At 42.8% G+C, this 14850-nt stretch overlaps 1 protein-coding gene across 3 annotated transcripts in view; it reads left to right on the forward strand.

The window, feature by feature from the left end:
* Fggy (FGGY carbohydrate kinase domain containing) overlaps positions 1–14850 on the forward strand; it is a 373913-nt gene that overhangs the window by 206912 nt on the left and 152151 nt on the right. For all 3 annotated transcript variants that reach the window (XM_013348239.2, XM_026781785.1, XM_005352745.2), the window contains exon 8: positions 10783–10886. In XM_013348239.2, the coding sequence (XP_013203693.1) occupies positions 10783–10886 (104 nt within the window). The remainder of the gene's footprint in view (positions 1–10782; positions 10887–14850) is intronic.

A 14850-nucleotide genomic window follows, 5' to 3' on the forward strand; every position in this document is an offset into this window, starting at 1 on the left:
TGCTGGCCCCCATGTCACTTCATTCCCTGCCCTGCAGCCTGACTCTGTGGGTGAGGGGTCTCCTGGGATGGGGAAAAAGGGATAGAATTAAATAAAACCCAGCCTCAGGGATCTGTTTTTCCTTTCAGTCCCTTTATTGTTTGAAGCTTGGGGCCAGGCATGATTAATCAGTCTAGGTGTAGCGGGGCCTTTGACACTCTCCAGGGGAACTCCTGGCCTCGTAGAAACGGGGCCTGCCTTTGGCTCTTAGACTGAATTCCAAGCTTTGGCCTGTCAATGTTCAACTAACCCCACAAAACCTCTAGGAGTTTGCGAGGGAACCAAAGTCCATCCCAAGCAAGGAGGTGCAGTCAGATGTCAGAGAAAGGGGAACTTGCCTGCTGATTATGGTCTTTCTCTTTGATGTGTTAGTCCTGTGTCCTTAGCTCATGGGTCCTGAGGAATCTAAGCCTTCCCATGCCCGCTTGTGGTCCTCCTGATGTGTCTCTTGGGTTGCTTTGTCAGGACTACTGCTTCCTTTTTCCATCTCCAGGAAGAGAAACTGCAGATAATCTTTTAAATGAAACCATTTGTCTACTGGCAATGGAAATTCTGCTGGAGAAAACCAACGTCTGTTTTCCCTGGAAGAGAGTATTAATAGCCCTGTGTCACAGGTCCAGGGCTGTGTGTCTCACATAGTGACAGCCTGGTTGAGCTTGCCCAGGACCGAGGCTCTGGACATAATGATGCAGAAGAAAGACTACCTTTACTAAACCTCCCTGGAACTTGTGTCAGCCGCCCCTGTAGCACAAGAGGGATAGCACGTGTGCTGTGAGCACCCTCCTGGCCAGGAAGACCCAAAGAAATGGTTCACTGAGTGGCTATGTTTTACAAAGAGAAAGTGGGAAGTCGGAGAGTGCAGGAAGTACGGCCCAGCAGTACTGAATGAGGGACGGCTCTGTGCCACCTCTGTTGAGAGGCTTCTCTGAGAGCTTTTCTCCCTCGAGGAAAGGATGAGGCTCATCTCTGGGAGGCACTTGTAATGTGGAGGCTTGATGACCTGCCTCAGGGTCGTGGTCAGAAAACACAAGGCTTTTCCTCCTGCTTCAGAGGTCCTTCTGAGTTTTCTCCAGTACCTTCAGCCCAACATGCGCAGGACACTCGTACAGCTTGTAGTGAGACAGCGTTTCCTGTAGCACATCGAACACAAATCCTGAGAATAATGGCTGAATGAAGTAGAAGGCACTATTCTTAGCCTGAAGCTGAGAAACCTGGAGCTCTAAGAGGTGTGTTTCCATGTAGAGGTTAACACAGCGAACTGAGGTAGAGCCGAGGATTGGGTTTAGATCTGACTGACATCAGACCGAGACCAGCCAAGTTCTTCAGCGTGCAGCCCCATCTGCTTCGGCTGCTAACCCAGCAACCACTCTTCTCATTTGTGCCTTGTCTTAATATCTCTTGTCTAAAGATCTATCCAAAACGCCCCCCTTTCCTCAAACTCTTCCTTGCTAACTGGTGTAAAGCACATCGCTACGTGGAGGCTACGCCTGTAGGTCCAGGGCCACTACAGGCAGTACGTGGTACGCGAGCCGGGAATTAAGCCAGAAACGTAAAAACACTAGGCAGAGACACACAGAGACATGGGTCACAAGAGTGCCAAGTTTATTGTGCTCAGGGGAAGCTCATATAGGGTTCTGGCCACGCCCCAGCTCTCGGGATCTTTCAGCTGCAGCCCCACCAGCCTGCCATCAGGGTCTCGTGCTCAGAGTAGCTGCAGGCTGCTCAGAGCAGAGGAAAACAAGTAGTTCTGCTCAGAGCAGCTGCAAGCAGAGGAAAAACAAGCCGCTCACAGGGAATTCAGGGTCCAGGGGTCCACAGCCCCCAATAGCTCCCAACAAATTGGCATAGTTCTTCCTACCTCATTTGCCTCTTGAACCCCCCTGGCTCTCCGAGAGAGGTCAAGTTTGGAGGCCCTCCCCTCCCCTGAGACTTAGCTCATTGACTGACTGTTTTGTCAGTATCTTCTGGTGTCCCTTCCACACCCAGTAGATTGGAATCTTGTAGAACAGAGGGAAGAACTTCTATCTTTAGTTTTCTAGCACTTGATACTGGACGTCTGGATTATTATTAGGGATCAATAAGTAATTGTGTTAGTCAGTTCATTTGCAAGATGTCAACAATCAACTGAACGATTTCGAGTTTCAGTTTTGAATCCACTTAAGGTCATATTCCATAGTAAACATTTGTGGTACTTAAGTGAATTTTCTTATTTTTTTTATTAAAAAAAACTAAAAAGTAATTTTTGCGAGTTAACTTGAGTAGGATTGGATTTCAACATGACACTTTACTGTGCATGACCCCTGTAAGTCTTTTATAAAGGTATGGATGATGAGGTACCTGTCGTGTGGATGGCCTGTTGAGGTTAAAAAGAAATCAAACTTTTGCTTTTTCCTCACTAGGGATTTTGCTAGTGTTATGTAAGTCTCACATTTCCAAGCCATTACACATTAGCCAGCCTTTGAGATTTGATCTCTCTGGGTAGAGACGAGGAACAAAGGAATAAGACCCAATTATCTGAGGGTCTGTTCTTGGTTTTCTGTTTCCTCAACTGCCATTAGGACTTCGTATTGGTTTCTCATTAGTTCCAATTATGGAAGAGTCTGTCAGTAAGACAAAAATGATTAACACCATCACAAATTGGATTGCAGTTTATATGATGCTTTGGGTAATTATGGCTTTTGCACATTTGAATTAACTTTTTGAGTTACTCTTACTAATGGCAGTGTTTACAACATTAGCCTGAATTGTTGCACTATCTGATATATCCCCCACCTCTGAATTATTCTGTCATGAACTGTATATGAAGGACAGGAAGCAGATGTCTGGTTCATCTGCAAAAGATGGAGTCAGTCTGGCAACGTGTACACCAAGTTAGAATAGTGTCTGAGCTGCCATGCCAAGCCCTGTTTCCAGCGCTAGGAGTGCAGTACTGTGGTGATGGCAGGAAGGGAGATGAGCATGTGGCAGAACCTGTTCCAGGTCATGGAAGCCCATGGGCTACCAACTATTATCTCTCTAATCTGACAGTTCTGGAAACTGAGGCATAAAAAGGTTTTTTTTTTTTTTTTTAAGATTTCACTCATTTGCAAGACTTGAAACTGTGCCATCCAATCCCAGAGCTCTCTCTCTCTTAATCACTGTTCTCAAGGGGCTCAGCTATTTCCATAAGATTTACTACACTCCAGGCCCTGGAGTGGGGCAACGGCATTGTGAAGGTGTGTGAAATCTCCCTAGACTTAAATTATAGGGATTGTTAAAATTCAGCTGTACTTTTTGAGAACTTTGTACATGAGTATTACTTCTGTATTATTTCTTTCCTTTCTTCCTCCTCCCCTCCAACTCCTTCCATGTTCCCATCACTTCCAAATTCATGACCTCTTGTTTGATTATTATTAAGTAGTTATTAATAATCATATGTGTACACACACACAAGCATGGATATATAATCTACTGCATCCATGTTGCATTGCTCATATGTACTTGAACATGGGACTTTTTTTTAAAGATAAACGTAGTTTAGGATTTGTCTTTTGGGTGAATTCGAGAGCACACTTCTTTCAGGATTTGTCTTTTGGGTGAATTCTAGAGCACACTTCTTTCGAAGTGAAGACTTTGAAAGAACACTTTAAGAACAAGATGACTGTAGATTCCCTTTTAGCTGCTTCTCAGCATATATCCGTCTCCAGGTTAACACTGTGGACTTAGTGTAGTAGCATAGTGACAGCCAATTCTGAAAGACATTTTATTCAACTATGCCTTCTGGGACTATCATTGTAAGTAACTAAAATAAAAAGATGGGGTTGGTTTTTTTGTTTTTGTTTTAAAAGCACTATGAATTAGTGCAGCGTAGGCTAGGTGAGAGGCAGATGTATCTGGATATGCCTCGCAACTCTCCTGTTGTTAATAGTGATGACCTTGAGAAAATTATTTCCAAAACATTTTTCTGAGGTTAGAAGGATAGATCAACAAACAGTTAGGAGCATATGCAGTTTTTTACAGACAGGACTTCATATCTTAGCACCCACATCAGGCTGCTAACACATGGCTGTAAGTCTACCTTCAGGGGGAACTGTTGTCCTGATTTGGCCTCCACTTGTTCCTGCATACTTGTGGAGTCCTCTCTCTCTCTCTCTCTCTCTCTCTCTCTCTCTCTCTCTCTGTGTGTGTGTGTGTGTGTTTGTGTGTGTCTGTCTCTCTTTCTCTGTCTCTCTCTCTCTCTCTCTCTCTCTCTCTCTGTCTCTCTCACACACAATTAAAAATAAAATAAATCTTAAAGGAAAACTTTTCCCATTCCCTTTATTTATAGACCAGCGTGGCAATAATCACCTCAAGATTGCTATACAATTTCTATTTGCAAAGTGTAAGGAACAAAGCAATCTTCCAATAATCAAAAGAAGTGTTATTTTTTATAAGTAGTTTTTGACATTTTTTTAAAAGGCGGAGTATGAGGTTCTGTTAATTTTATTGTTGTATATGACAAATCTTTTTAATTTTTTTCATAAAATTCCAGAATAGTTATCCATGATGAATGTGCTATTGTCATCTAAAAAGTACTTTAAGGGTTTATATGAGTTGTTGCGACAAGTCATCCATTCATTCAGCAACAATAGAAGAAGATTATATACCCCTACAAAATTCTATATACAATCAATCCATGTTAATTAAAGGAAAGGTTTTCTGGGTCTCAGCTTGTTCATCATGCAGCAGAGAAAGACAGCTATGCAGATAAAGAAAAGAATAGATACAACTTTAGAGGATCAGACTCAGCCTTTAGGGCACAGAAGGTGTCCTGCCTGGCTGGCCTGCTTTGCAGACACAGAGGGACATGATCCAGAAAGGTTTAGATACAGGGAGCAATATAAGGAAATGCTCAATGAAATAGACATTTCCCATTCAAACCACCAAAGGGAGCAAAGGGTACATGCTCCAGGATCTGTGAAAAAGACTACAGGGAATCCTGTTTGTTCAGACACTGATGTAGCTCCTTGATTGCATAGCTCTCATTTGATCAGAACCATTGTCAATCTGGACTTGTCAATCTCCACAGCACTTTTGTAAATTTGTATTATCAATGTCTATCAAAATGGAAAAGGTTCCATATCTATATTTCAAAGCATTACCCAAAATCAAAGTCTAAGTATTAGGAAATACATCAAACTAAATAACAATTATTGTAATAACAAAATGATAAAAGAAACAACAAACATGCATACAGTGTGAAGTTTGGGCTAACCTGTACTACCTGATAAATCGCTAGTATTATTTGGGGATTTGAATTTAACTTAACTAAAATTGAGTAAAATAGAAATTTAGTTGCTCAGTTTTGCAAGCCATATTTCAGTTTCTCAGTAGTGACATGGAACTGCTTGCTGATTGCTGAACTGGACAGTTCCAACACAGAACATATTCATGTACAAAAACTGTGCTACTGGATATGACTGGCCTAAGCATTTTAAATATATTAGCATGTATAAACAATCCTATGAAGAAGGTGTTTTCTAACTGCATATATGTGAAAACTGAGGCATAAAAAAAGGATTTGAACTGTAACCAAAGTTACAGGATGAATGAATCTTTAAATACTTCTCCATTTTGTCAACCCATTACATTAGGTTCTATATATTAATCAAAATTAATAGATTTTATTATTAAATTAATTATTTTATATTAATTTTATCAAATATTAATATTAAATGTTAATTTAATATTAGTCAAATATTAATTTATATTAATATTAAATCAAAAATTTAACATTTTGATTTAATATTAATAAATATTAATCAAAATTATAGAATTGTGTGTCCAAATGTAGACCAGAGTTAGGCCTCGAGCAGAGAAAACATCTTTGCTAAGTTCTCACCCATCCAGGACCTTACAGTTGCCCCTAGATGTTCTGCACAGGAGGCTGGTGGTCCATGCAGAATGGTCTTCCCATGAATGCCAACTTGCCATCTAGCTTAGTCAAACAACTCATTTGATTGACCTTATCAGTCAGCTCATTCCTTCTAATGGCTGAAACAAGAGTTGTGATGAAGTCCCAAGACGTGTTCAAAATTCACCTTTTGTCTTTTTCTGTGAAGGGTCTCAGATTGTTCCGTCAAGAGAATCCTCTTTCCAGATACCAGCACTTGAGACGCAGAGACTCAGTAAATCCTTGGTGAGCCCTACCTCTGCCTCTGAGTAGCATGTGATGAATTACTTCACATCTCTGAAATTCAGTTCTTTCAAACCGAACTGGAATAAAGGATGCAGTGTTGGCGGGTGCTTGCAAACGCTAAAGTACTGTTATATACCTATAAAGTGGGACATAATTATAACACAAATGCTCGAACTTGGGATGTTTTTCTTCCATATGACCCTATAAAAATTTCAAAGCAGTTGTGGTAGGATAAATTACAGGATAATGGACTCTTAAATCATAACATTTGCAAAGTCTTTAGATTTTCTGTTTGTGAGTACGGTAGGGGCTCAGCGAATGTCCGCATGGGAGATGGATGGGGTGCGGGAGCAGAGTGTGGACGTGCTGCAGAAAATTGCCCCTTGTTCTCACTTTTCCTTTTAAGTTTTGTTTTGAACCATGTTCCTTTATATGAACTATGCCAAATTTCGACGAGAGAGAGAGAGAGAGAGAGAGAGAGAGAGAGAGAGAGAGAGTCCGTCCGTAAGTGGGAGGCACTGATCTGGTTTCTTGAATCAGTAAGCTTATTTTCTTCATATTTATTTTTCAAAACAACACAAAAAGTATTTGTTGGTTAACAACAAAAAAAATCAACTGAGCAGTCACCAGTTGTTAAGCATTGTGCAAGGTTCAGAGGACACACCTGGTTTAAAAGGTGACTATTTTTTGCTCAGTGCTTATTTCTTGAGTTGTTTATTCTCCTGGTCAGCAAGCTTTCTGAGGAATTCAGAATAAACTGACACCATACATTGTATGAAGGACCCCAGCATTGTGGAAGGCTGTGCTAGCCAGAGTCTCATCCCATGAATCATTTCCCGGTGTAGGCGTGTGACCTGTAGGTTTATTCAGAAATGTGTTTATTCAGAAAGCAAAAAGGCTTCCCCACTCACCATGTCTTGCTATTCCCTGATTGTAGTTGGACCTCTTGTCTTGGGGGCAGTCCTTCCAAGGTCTACGAGGTCTCAGGAAAAGGAAAATGGCACCGTTCAGATTGCTGTGGTCTCACGGAGTGAATTACCTGTGAGATGCTGTTGAGTTCATGATGGCACCCAGCAGTATAAAGAACCTTCCCCAGTGGAAAACTTGTTAGAGCAGCTTTTTGCTGGTTTTACCCAAGTGTGGCTGGTGTCTGTCTCAGGATGGAGAGGAAGGGTCCTGAAAGAACAGTTCACTCTTAGGTTTCCAGCAGGTGTATTAGAAGAAGACCTGAGTATAGTATGTACTGAGAACAGCTGAGGAAGAACCATGATTTGGTTCCATTCTCTCATTTCACAAATACGGGGACAAATTCAAATTTTTGCCAGAATTGAGGGTTACTAAAACTCGGATGTTTCAAGTTGTTGACTAGGGCACTCAGTATGCTCCACAGTACACAACATTTCCAATATCATTTACCTTATATATGACAATTAAATTGAGACCAGAAAATGAGAAAACAATGAGAAATCATGGGTTTCAGAGCCCCAGAGAACAATGTCAAATATTGGTGCTGGTTGTTGTATCTGCATGACCCCCAAAGGCTGAACACTCTGATTCTTTGTTCCCATGGAAAGAAAGATATTTACCACTTAAAGAACTTTTTGCAATTATGAATAATTTGCGAACATTAAATACAGAGTATGAAAAGAGCTTACCATGGTACCCAGATTATCTTAGGTATCTGATGTTTGCGTGAAGCAGTAGAAGATACGGTGGATTCTTTAGAGATAGTTCACGTGAGGGTGATGCAATAGTGATGGACATGACAATGGTGTTGGTGACAGTGACAAGTCAACTGCTGGTTAGACATCTGTGTTGTGAATACTGTATCAACATCAGCACACTAATTTTATTATCTTTCTTACTTTATAACAGATGTTTATTTACAGATTCTACTATTCTCTCATTTTAACTCCCTAGTTGTTACATTCTAAGCGTAGATAAATCCATAGTGACTACTAACTAGGGGACACAAGGTCAAACTCCATCAATTTCTTCTTTCCTCATCTTTGAGACTTCTTAGAATGGAATGACCTTGTAATGTTGGAATTCCTGCATTTCACACAAATGGAACCAGTTAGTGAGGTCCATTGGCAGGAATCCCTGAGCTCTTTGTTACACTAAGGCCCAACAATTGTCTGCCTACTTTCTGTCAGGGATCTCACACCAATACTTTTGAGACCCCAGTATTTCGAGATGTTTAGACAGTAAACATTGGCTCCCTGGCCTTGGAGAAAAACCTGAGTCTTCGTCGTGAAGAACCCACACTTGGGAGTCATATTATCTTAGTATAAACCACAGCCCTGCTTCTAAGAGCCCTGTGCCCTGATGATGTTTCCTTTCCTTCCTAAGCCTCAGTCTCCTCATTTGTAAAATGAGAATAGTAATAGTCCCAGGCACATTAGTAGATTGTTTTACAGAGAAAATAAAACACATTGATAGCAAGGTCATACAAGAGAGACAGTTACAATTTGCTCGTATTTTGACGTTCTTTCTGTTCCAAAGTTCCAATGTCCTAAACAGGTGACTCTGAACACACTGGAAAATGTCAGCACTGTGTGTTTGAGTAGGGATTTCATACACAGACATGTCAGCCAGATACTGTACCTAAGAAGCTACAGGCCAGTCTTCTAGTGAGGAGAAAAGGGCTGAGTTACTGTAGTCTGGGTGTGAAGGACACTTGAAGGTACAGGAGCCATTGTGACTTTTTCCACAGAGCTGACAGCCATGAAACTGCATCTTCCATGTGACCCCTGGCTTGGATGAGGGTATCTTCTTTCCTCTAGCCCCTACATCTCCTGGAAGGGCTAATCTTGACTGCAACTATGCATTGTATTCTACAGGGACAGCCTCTATCTTAAAGAACAGAACAATAAGCTTGATCTGAAAGCAGATAGGTTCAAGACCTCAGTTACCTCCTTGGTGGGATTGACAGAGGCTTTGGAAGAACTAGACTTCCCATGCTGTTGGACATCTGAGCAGCTGGGCCTGAAGGTAGACTTGGGAAAAATGTTGGAGCCAGTTACTGCTCCCCCAAGTCAGTTCCTCCTTTCCCGCTTTGGCAAGCAAATGAGTCCATCAATATCTGCAGACTTTTTGCCTGTTGTGACATCTCCTATTTTGCCTTTCGCTTAGCAAGTCTTGGAGAATCTGAACTTGAGACTTGTGGTTTCTGCATGGGGACTTATACTTCTGGGTTGAAATTCTTCATTTAAGGTTCTCTCTACCTCACCAGCCTGTGTGCATGGGGGTGCAAGGTCTTGTCTAATTAATCGTGCGTTTATAAGCACTCTTTTTTACTCTCGGTCTGCGCCCTGGCTAGCAACTACTGTGGACAAGTGAGTAAGACAGTGCTAACTTCTTACAACCTTTATCGAGAAATTTGATATTTCAAAATTCCCAGTATCTTGTGCTGGCGTAGTCAAGGTCCAGAGATTATTGGACAGGGAGACGACAAAGTTTCTAGAAGATCAAAAAAATCCTTTCTGAGGAAGTAGCGCTCACTGAAGACTAACCAAGAGTTGATCTGGGAGAGGGGTTGAAGAGTAGCAGCATAGTGCTCCAGGCAGAAGAAGGAGCTCGCACAAACGAGGTGTGAACAAGTGAGCGTCCTGCAGAGCAGATTGAGAGCAGGGTAGTGCAGGCTATGCATGAGCTCAAGCTGTTCTCTCCACATCCCAGGGCCTGCCCTACCCTGCTCATCTGTCACCTCTTCCTACTGTCATCATGCAGATTTGCATGTCACTGGCTCCTACAGCATGTTGCACCAAAAAGAAAAACAGAAGAAGCAAAGGTTCTAGATGGATATTTGAGTAAATGAAGGTGGGGGAACTCTTACTAACTCTTGTGTGTTAGCAACCTCTCTTGCTCTCCCATTACCGTGGAACCCAGGGAGCTGTATGGACACCCCTCCCCCACACCCTCTCTTGCTGGGACGCTCCCTGCTGCATGGCATTCTTAGAATAGGAACTCACCTTTCACACTTGGAGCTTTGTGAGGAAGTAGAAATAAGAACGGAGGCATGAATGTCAAAAAGATTCAGGCATCACCCAGTTCCTTTGCTTTTGCCTTCCTGGGCACTGGGATACAATGAGTTAAATGGGATTCCAGACAGAAGGACTTGCTTCTTGCTAGCACTTTGACCTTGGACATGTCACTTGGCCTCTGCAAATCTGCTTTTCCTTCGGTGTCTGTCTATGGCATTAATTATATCTGCTAGACAGTGTTAATATCAAGTGATCCTTGTCATGCACAGCATTGAGAATGGGATTTAATGGGCACAGATGTTTCATGGCTGCTGCTTTTATGTAAATAATTATAGTTGGTATTATTCTGACAAGGTTAGATGCCATACATGGACAGAGTCAAGCAAGAACAGAACATGCTTTCTAGTTTGCCCATGAATAGCCAAGATTTTTTTGTTCATTTGGTTGGTTTTCCTATTCTATAATCTTTGAAATTACACATGGAATTCTTCTCCTTGTTATGTGGCCTTAAAAAAAAAAACGTGCTTTTTGCTTGTTTTTAGATTTCTTGTCTGTCGTCTCTTTCTTAAGAAGATTTTGTTTGGTTTTACTTTCTCACAGGAGTGATTGGAGCAGATCTGAGAGGTCATGGCCTCATCTGTGAAGGACAGCCAGTGACGTCACGGCTGGCTGTCATCTGCGGAACATCATCTTGTCACATGGGGGTAAGTGTGCCACAAAGGCAAGGCCATCCCATACAGTGGCAGCAGCCCTGGGCAAAATCTTGAATTATTGGTTCCTTCACCTCCTCCACTCTTTCTGTCTCTCCCTCTGCCATCCCCACCCTGACTTAGGTTTGGCCAGGTCTTTTTCCAGAGGCCAACTCGTTGGAAAAAGGTGAAAGCATACTCCATGAGTGCACCTGGGTCCCAAAGATGACAAAGCCATCCAGACATCTCTCCTCAGCGGGTACCTACATCTCCCCTGAAATGCCAGTTTGTTTTCCTTGGCCACTGAGCTCTCCCTCCATTGATATAAATCCATCTCCCTGGGAGCGTCCTGATGATCTATAGAATTGGGCTGCATATCATGACTTCAAAAGAACACTGATAAGCAATTTTCACTTTGTTAATTTTTCTCCATGAATTAGTGGGAAGGCTTTCTCCAAGATTGCAGTACAATTTAGTGCCTGCCCTAAAATTTATATCTTTTTTAAATGCATGAGTCTGAAAGCATTCCATTTCGATAAGTACCCATTTCTACCATATTTTTATTTAAAAGTCATTACTCTGTTAAACTGAGATGGACGACCCCTTGGATTTTTCCCAGATGAGTAAAACCAAGGGGAAAGTGGAGGAGGAGGAGATGAACAGAGTGGAGTCGGCTACAGGGCAAAGTCTCTGCGAAGAGCCAGCAAAGCTATTAAAAACTGAGCTTTTCTTCACAACTCAAGGCTCTGTGTAATGTTGACTGGATCTTTCTCTTTTGTCCTGGCTGCTAAACTCTGGGAACAAAAGGGCAGCATAGACTCCTCATAGATGAGATGGAATTATAATAAAATATTGTGGCTCAGGGTCCTCAGAAGCGGCTTCAGCTGGAGCTCTTGACACTGCACTTAACTGGCTTTTGAAGTCCCACCCACTCTCTTCCAGCAGCACTGTGCTGGAAGGACAGACCTACAAAGGCTAAATCTGCTCTATTACCAGAAATGAAATATGGAACAGTGAGCCAGCTCTCCTTTCCCTTGATGTGGGTGTAAGCTGTGAGTTTGTCCTCACTGAAATGACTTAAACTCATTTCAATCACTGCTGTCTTCAGTGGGACACAACTTATCTAGCTTCTCAAGTCTGAGTCTCAGACAAGTCCGAGTTTGTCCCTTCATTGAAGCAGTCAGCCCCTGTGGATATGAGCTGACGTCATAGCTTACCTCACTGCCACACTTTTTTCTCAGGGTGTTACTGACTTTCCCTACAGTGTCAAATTTTTCCAAATTAGGAAAATAAGACAGAAAACTCTAATGCTTTCCTCAATGTCACAAAAATGGTAGTTTCTGGAACAAAGAACTTACAGCTAGCTCTGTATGTTTACAGAGCTCTCTTTTTCAATACCGCTTGATATCATGAGTGCTTATCACATGCCCAGTGCAGAATAGGGAGATTGTAGGCTTGCTGGTTACCAGATGCAGGTTGTAAAATCTACTTGTATCTCTTTTGGCCCTGTGACCCGAGTGAACCACTCAACCTCTCTAAGTCTCAGGCTCTTCCTCCATCACACAAAAGGCAAGACTGTTCCATACGGTGTTTGGATAATGTGCATTTTATCCAATGTGAATATGACATGCACATCGTAGAGATTTCAAAATAATGATGATGTTCCTATAAAAGTGTCCCAGTAACATAAATAGCTTACATGGGACAATGGTTGGGGTTTTAACAAATTTGATGGGCAGCTGCTTTGGGTAGAGTGAATGGCAGTCATAAAATGTCATTTTATTGTCTTGCGTTGGGCGGGAAATACAGTCCCCTCCACCACCCTGTTTTGTACTTGCTGCTGGGAAGAGACCTTTAGGCTAAAGGGATTAATCATCAGCTTTAATGCTATGTCAGGAGGGTGAGCCTGTGGTCTTGAGTACCTTTGATCTGTCTCAGGTGCTGGGAACACAGCAAGCAGGCAACAATAACACCTTTGTGAGGCCTAGGAGAGGCACAGGTCTCAGGAAGCACGCCCAGAGAAGCTGAAGGACCCCTTTGTTGTGAGTCTGGCAAATAAAGCCACCAACTGTCAGGGAACATTCACCAACAGAACACAGGTACCAAAGGGACCCTGGTTTGTCAAGAAGTAGTTTAAATGTGACCTAAAGCATTCACACACACACACACACACACGCACGCACGCACGCACGCACGCACGCACGCACGCACGCGCACGCGCGTCTGTCATTTCTGAAATTTCCAGGTCAATGAGTAACTGAGGTAGAAATCCCTGGAATATTTTGCACTGATCCAGGTTGCCTCTTTCTGATTCACCTCAATGTAACAAATGAATAAATGAATGGCCAAATCATTTCATATTGGTAAATTCTCTGAAGGACTTCATCTCCGCGTCCCTGTTACCACCAGGAATGGGGAGAAACGGCCTGAGGCAGAACACAAGACCCACTAATGGGGCCTTTGATATTTTAGAAGATACAAGTGTGGGCTGCACATTTATCTTCTCTGTGCACGATTTAATTAACAAGGGGGAAACGCTGTTCTTTTTTAACTTTATGAAAGCAGAGCAGCTTGCTCAGAGTTAATCACTCCCAACTCTTCAAAATGCAGGATCTCACACAGCAGGGGTTAGCCAGAGGCCAAGAAGTCACAGGGTCAGGGAACAGATCCTTGCCATGGCTCCAGCACCCCCTTTAAGGGAGCTGTCAAGTCAGGCCACAGCTCAGCAGCAAGTTCTCAGTGAACTTTTCCGAAGGGGAGGAGTATTCTCCAGGACAGCTTGGTGGGAGCTGGGAGGTATGGCAGTTTCTCCATCTCACATGAACCCAGGTTCAGGAACATTCTGTCACTAAGTGGACACTGAGTCTCAACAACATAGGCTTCTTTTTCTGGTCTACCTCCTACGGGAATTTAGGTAAATACTTAATCTAACAGTGCCTCGTGTCCTTGCTTCTTCATCTGTTGGATGTGGACAGTAGTATCTTCCCACGGCAGTGTAGAGAGTTAAGTCAGGTCACCTTTATGAACAGCTGACACAAAATAGCAGCTCTACGGTTGCTATTTAAGCTGGTATATTAGGGTTAGAGCCTAATCATATGGTAACCACTTAGAATGGAAGGTATCAGAAGAAATTCCTCTTTAGTTTAACATAGGAAATGCTTAAGGATATGTGTTCATAATATTAGTAAGCATACACATCCCCGGGTTCTATCAGCTGAGAGGGCACAAAATTGTACAGATATAATGAAATGTGTGGGGCCAAGTATTCTAAAAAAGGGGGTATGTTTCACTAATAGTTCTTGGATGTTGACGGCATAGTGATGACATTGGATTTTGTAAGGAGCCCATGGCTTCATGGCCAGAGTGCTGACCAGCAGGAGAGAATAAAGCCAGAGACAGTGAGCATCCACTCTGTACTCTCTTCTCTCCTTCATTGAGACAGACCTCTAGAAGATTCCATCTCTGTCCCTAACACCACCTTGCCCTTCTCCTGTGCCCTCAGAAGGAGGGGCTGATCTCTTCCCCATGGCTCTGGAACACACTGAGAAGCATGTGGATTGCCTATAGCCTGACCTCTGTGCTATTGGGAAAGACAGATGGAACCCATGGCTCTGCCGAGTCTGGGCTGCCCTCCGACTGCACCATGTGGTTAGAGCTGGGGTCTTTGGGTAGTGTCACTAACGGCTTGTTGCAGCTCTTTCAACCCATCTGAGAAAAATCCTCCCCAAGCTCCCAAAGGAAAGGGTAACTGGGTCTAGCTAGGGATGCTAGCACCTGCCAGGGAAAAGGGAAATGCCCATTAAACCACAGTGAGGGCTTGGAAGGTAGCTTGAGCCAGTAAAGTGTCTGCCTCCCCAGCATCAAAACCTTGAGTTCAGTCTCCAGAACCCATGTGAAAATACCAGGCCTGGTAGAGTATTCTTTCTTTTTTTTTTTTAATTTATTTATTAAAGATTTCTGTCTCTTCCCCGCCACCGCT

Source organism: Microtus ochrogaster, chromosome 10 (assembly GCF_000317375.1).
Source record: "Microtus ochrogaster isolate Prairie Vole_2 chromosome 10, MicOch1.0, whole genome shotgun sequence".
Taxonomy (NCBI): domain Eukaryota; kingdom Metazoa; phylum Chordata; class Mammalia; order Rodentia; family Cricetidae; genus Microtus; species Microtus ochrogaster.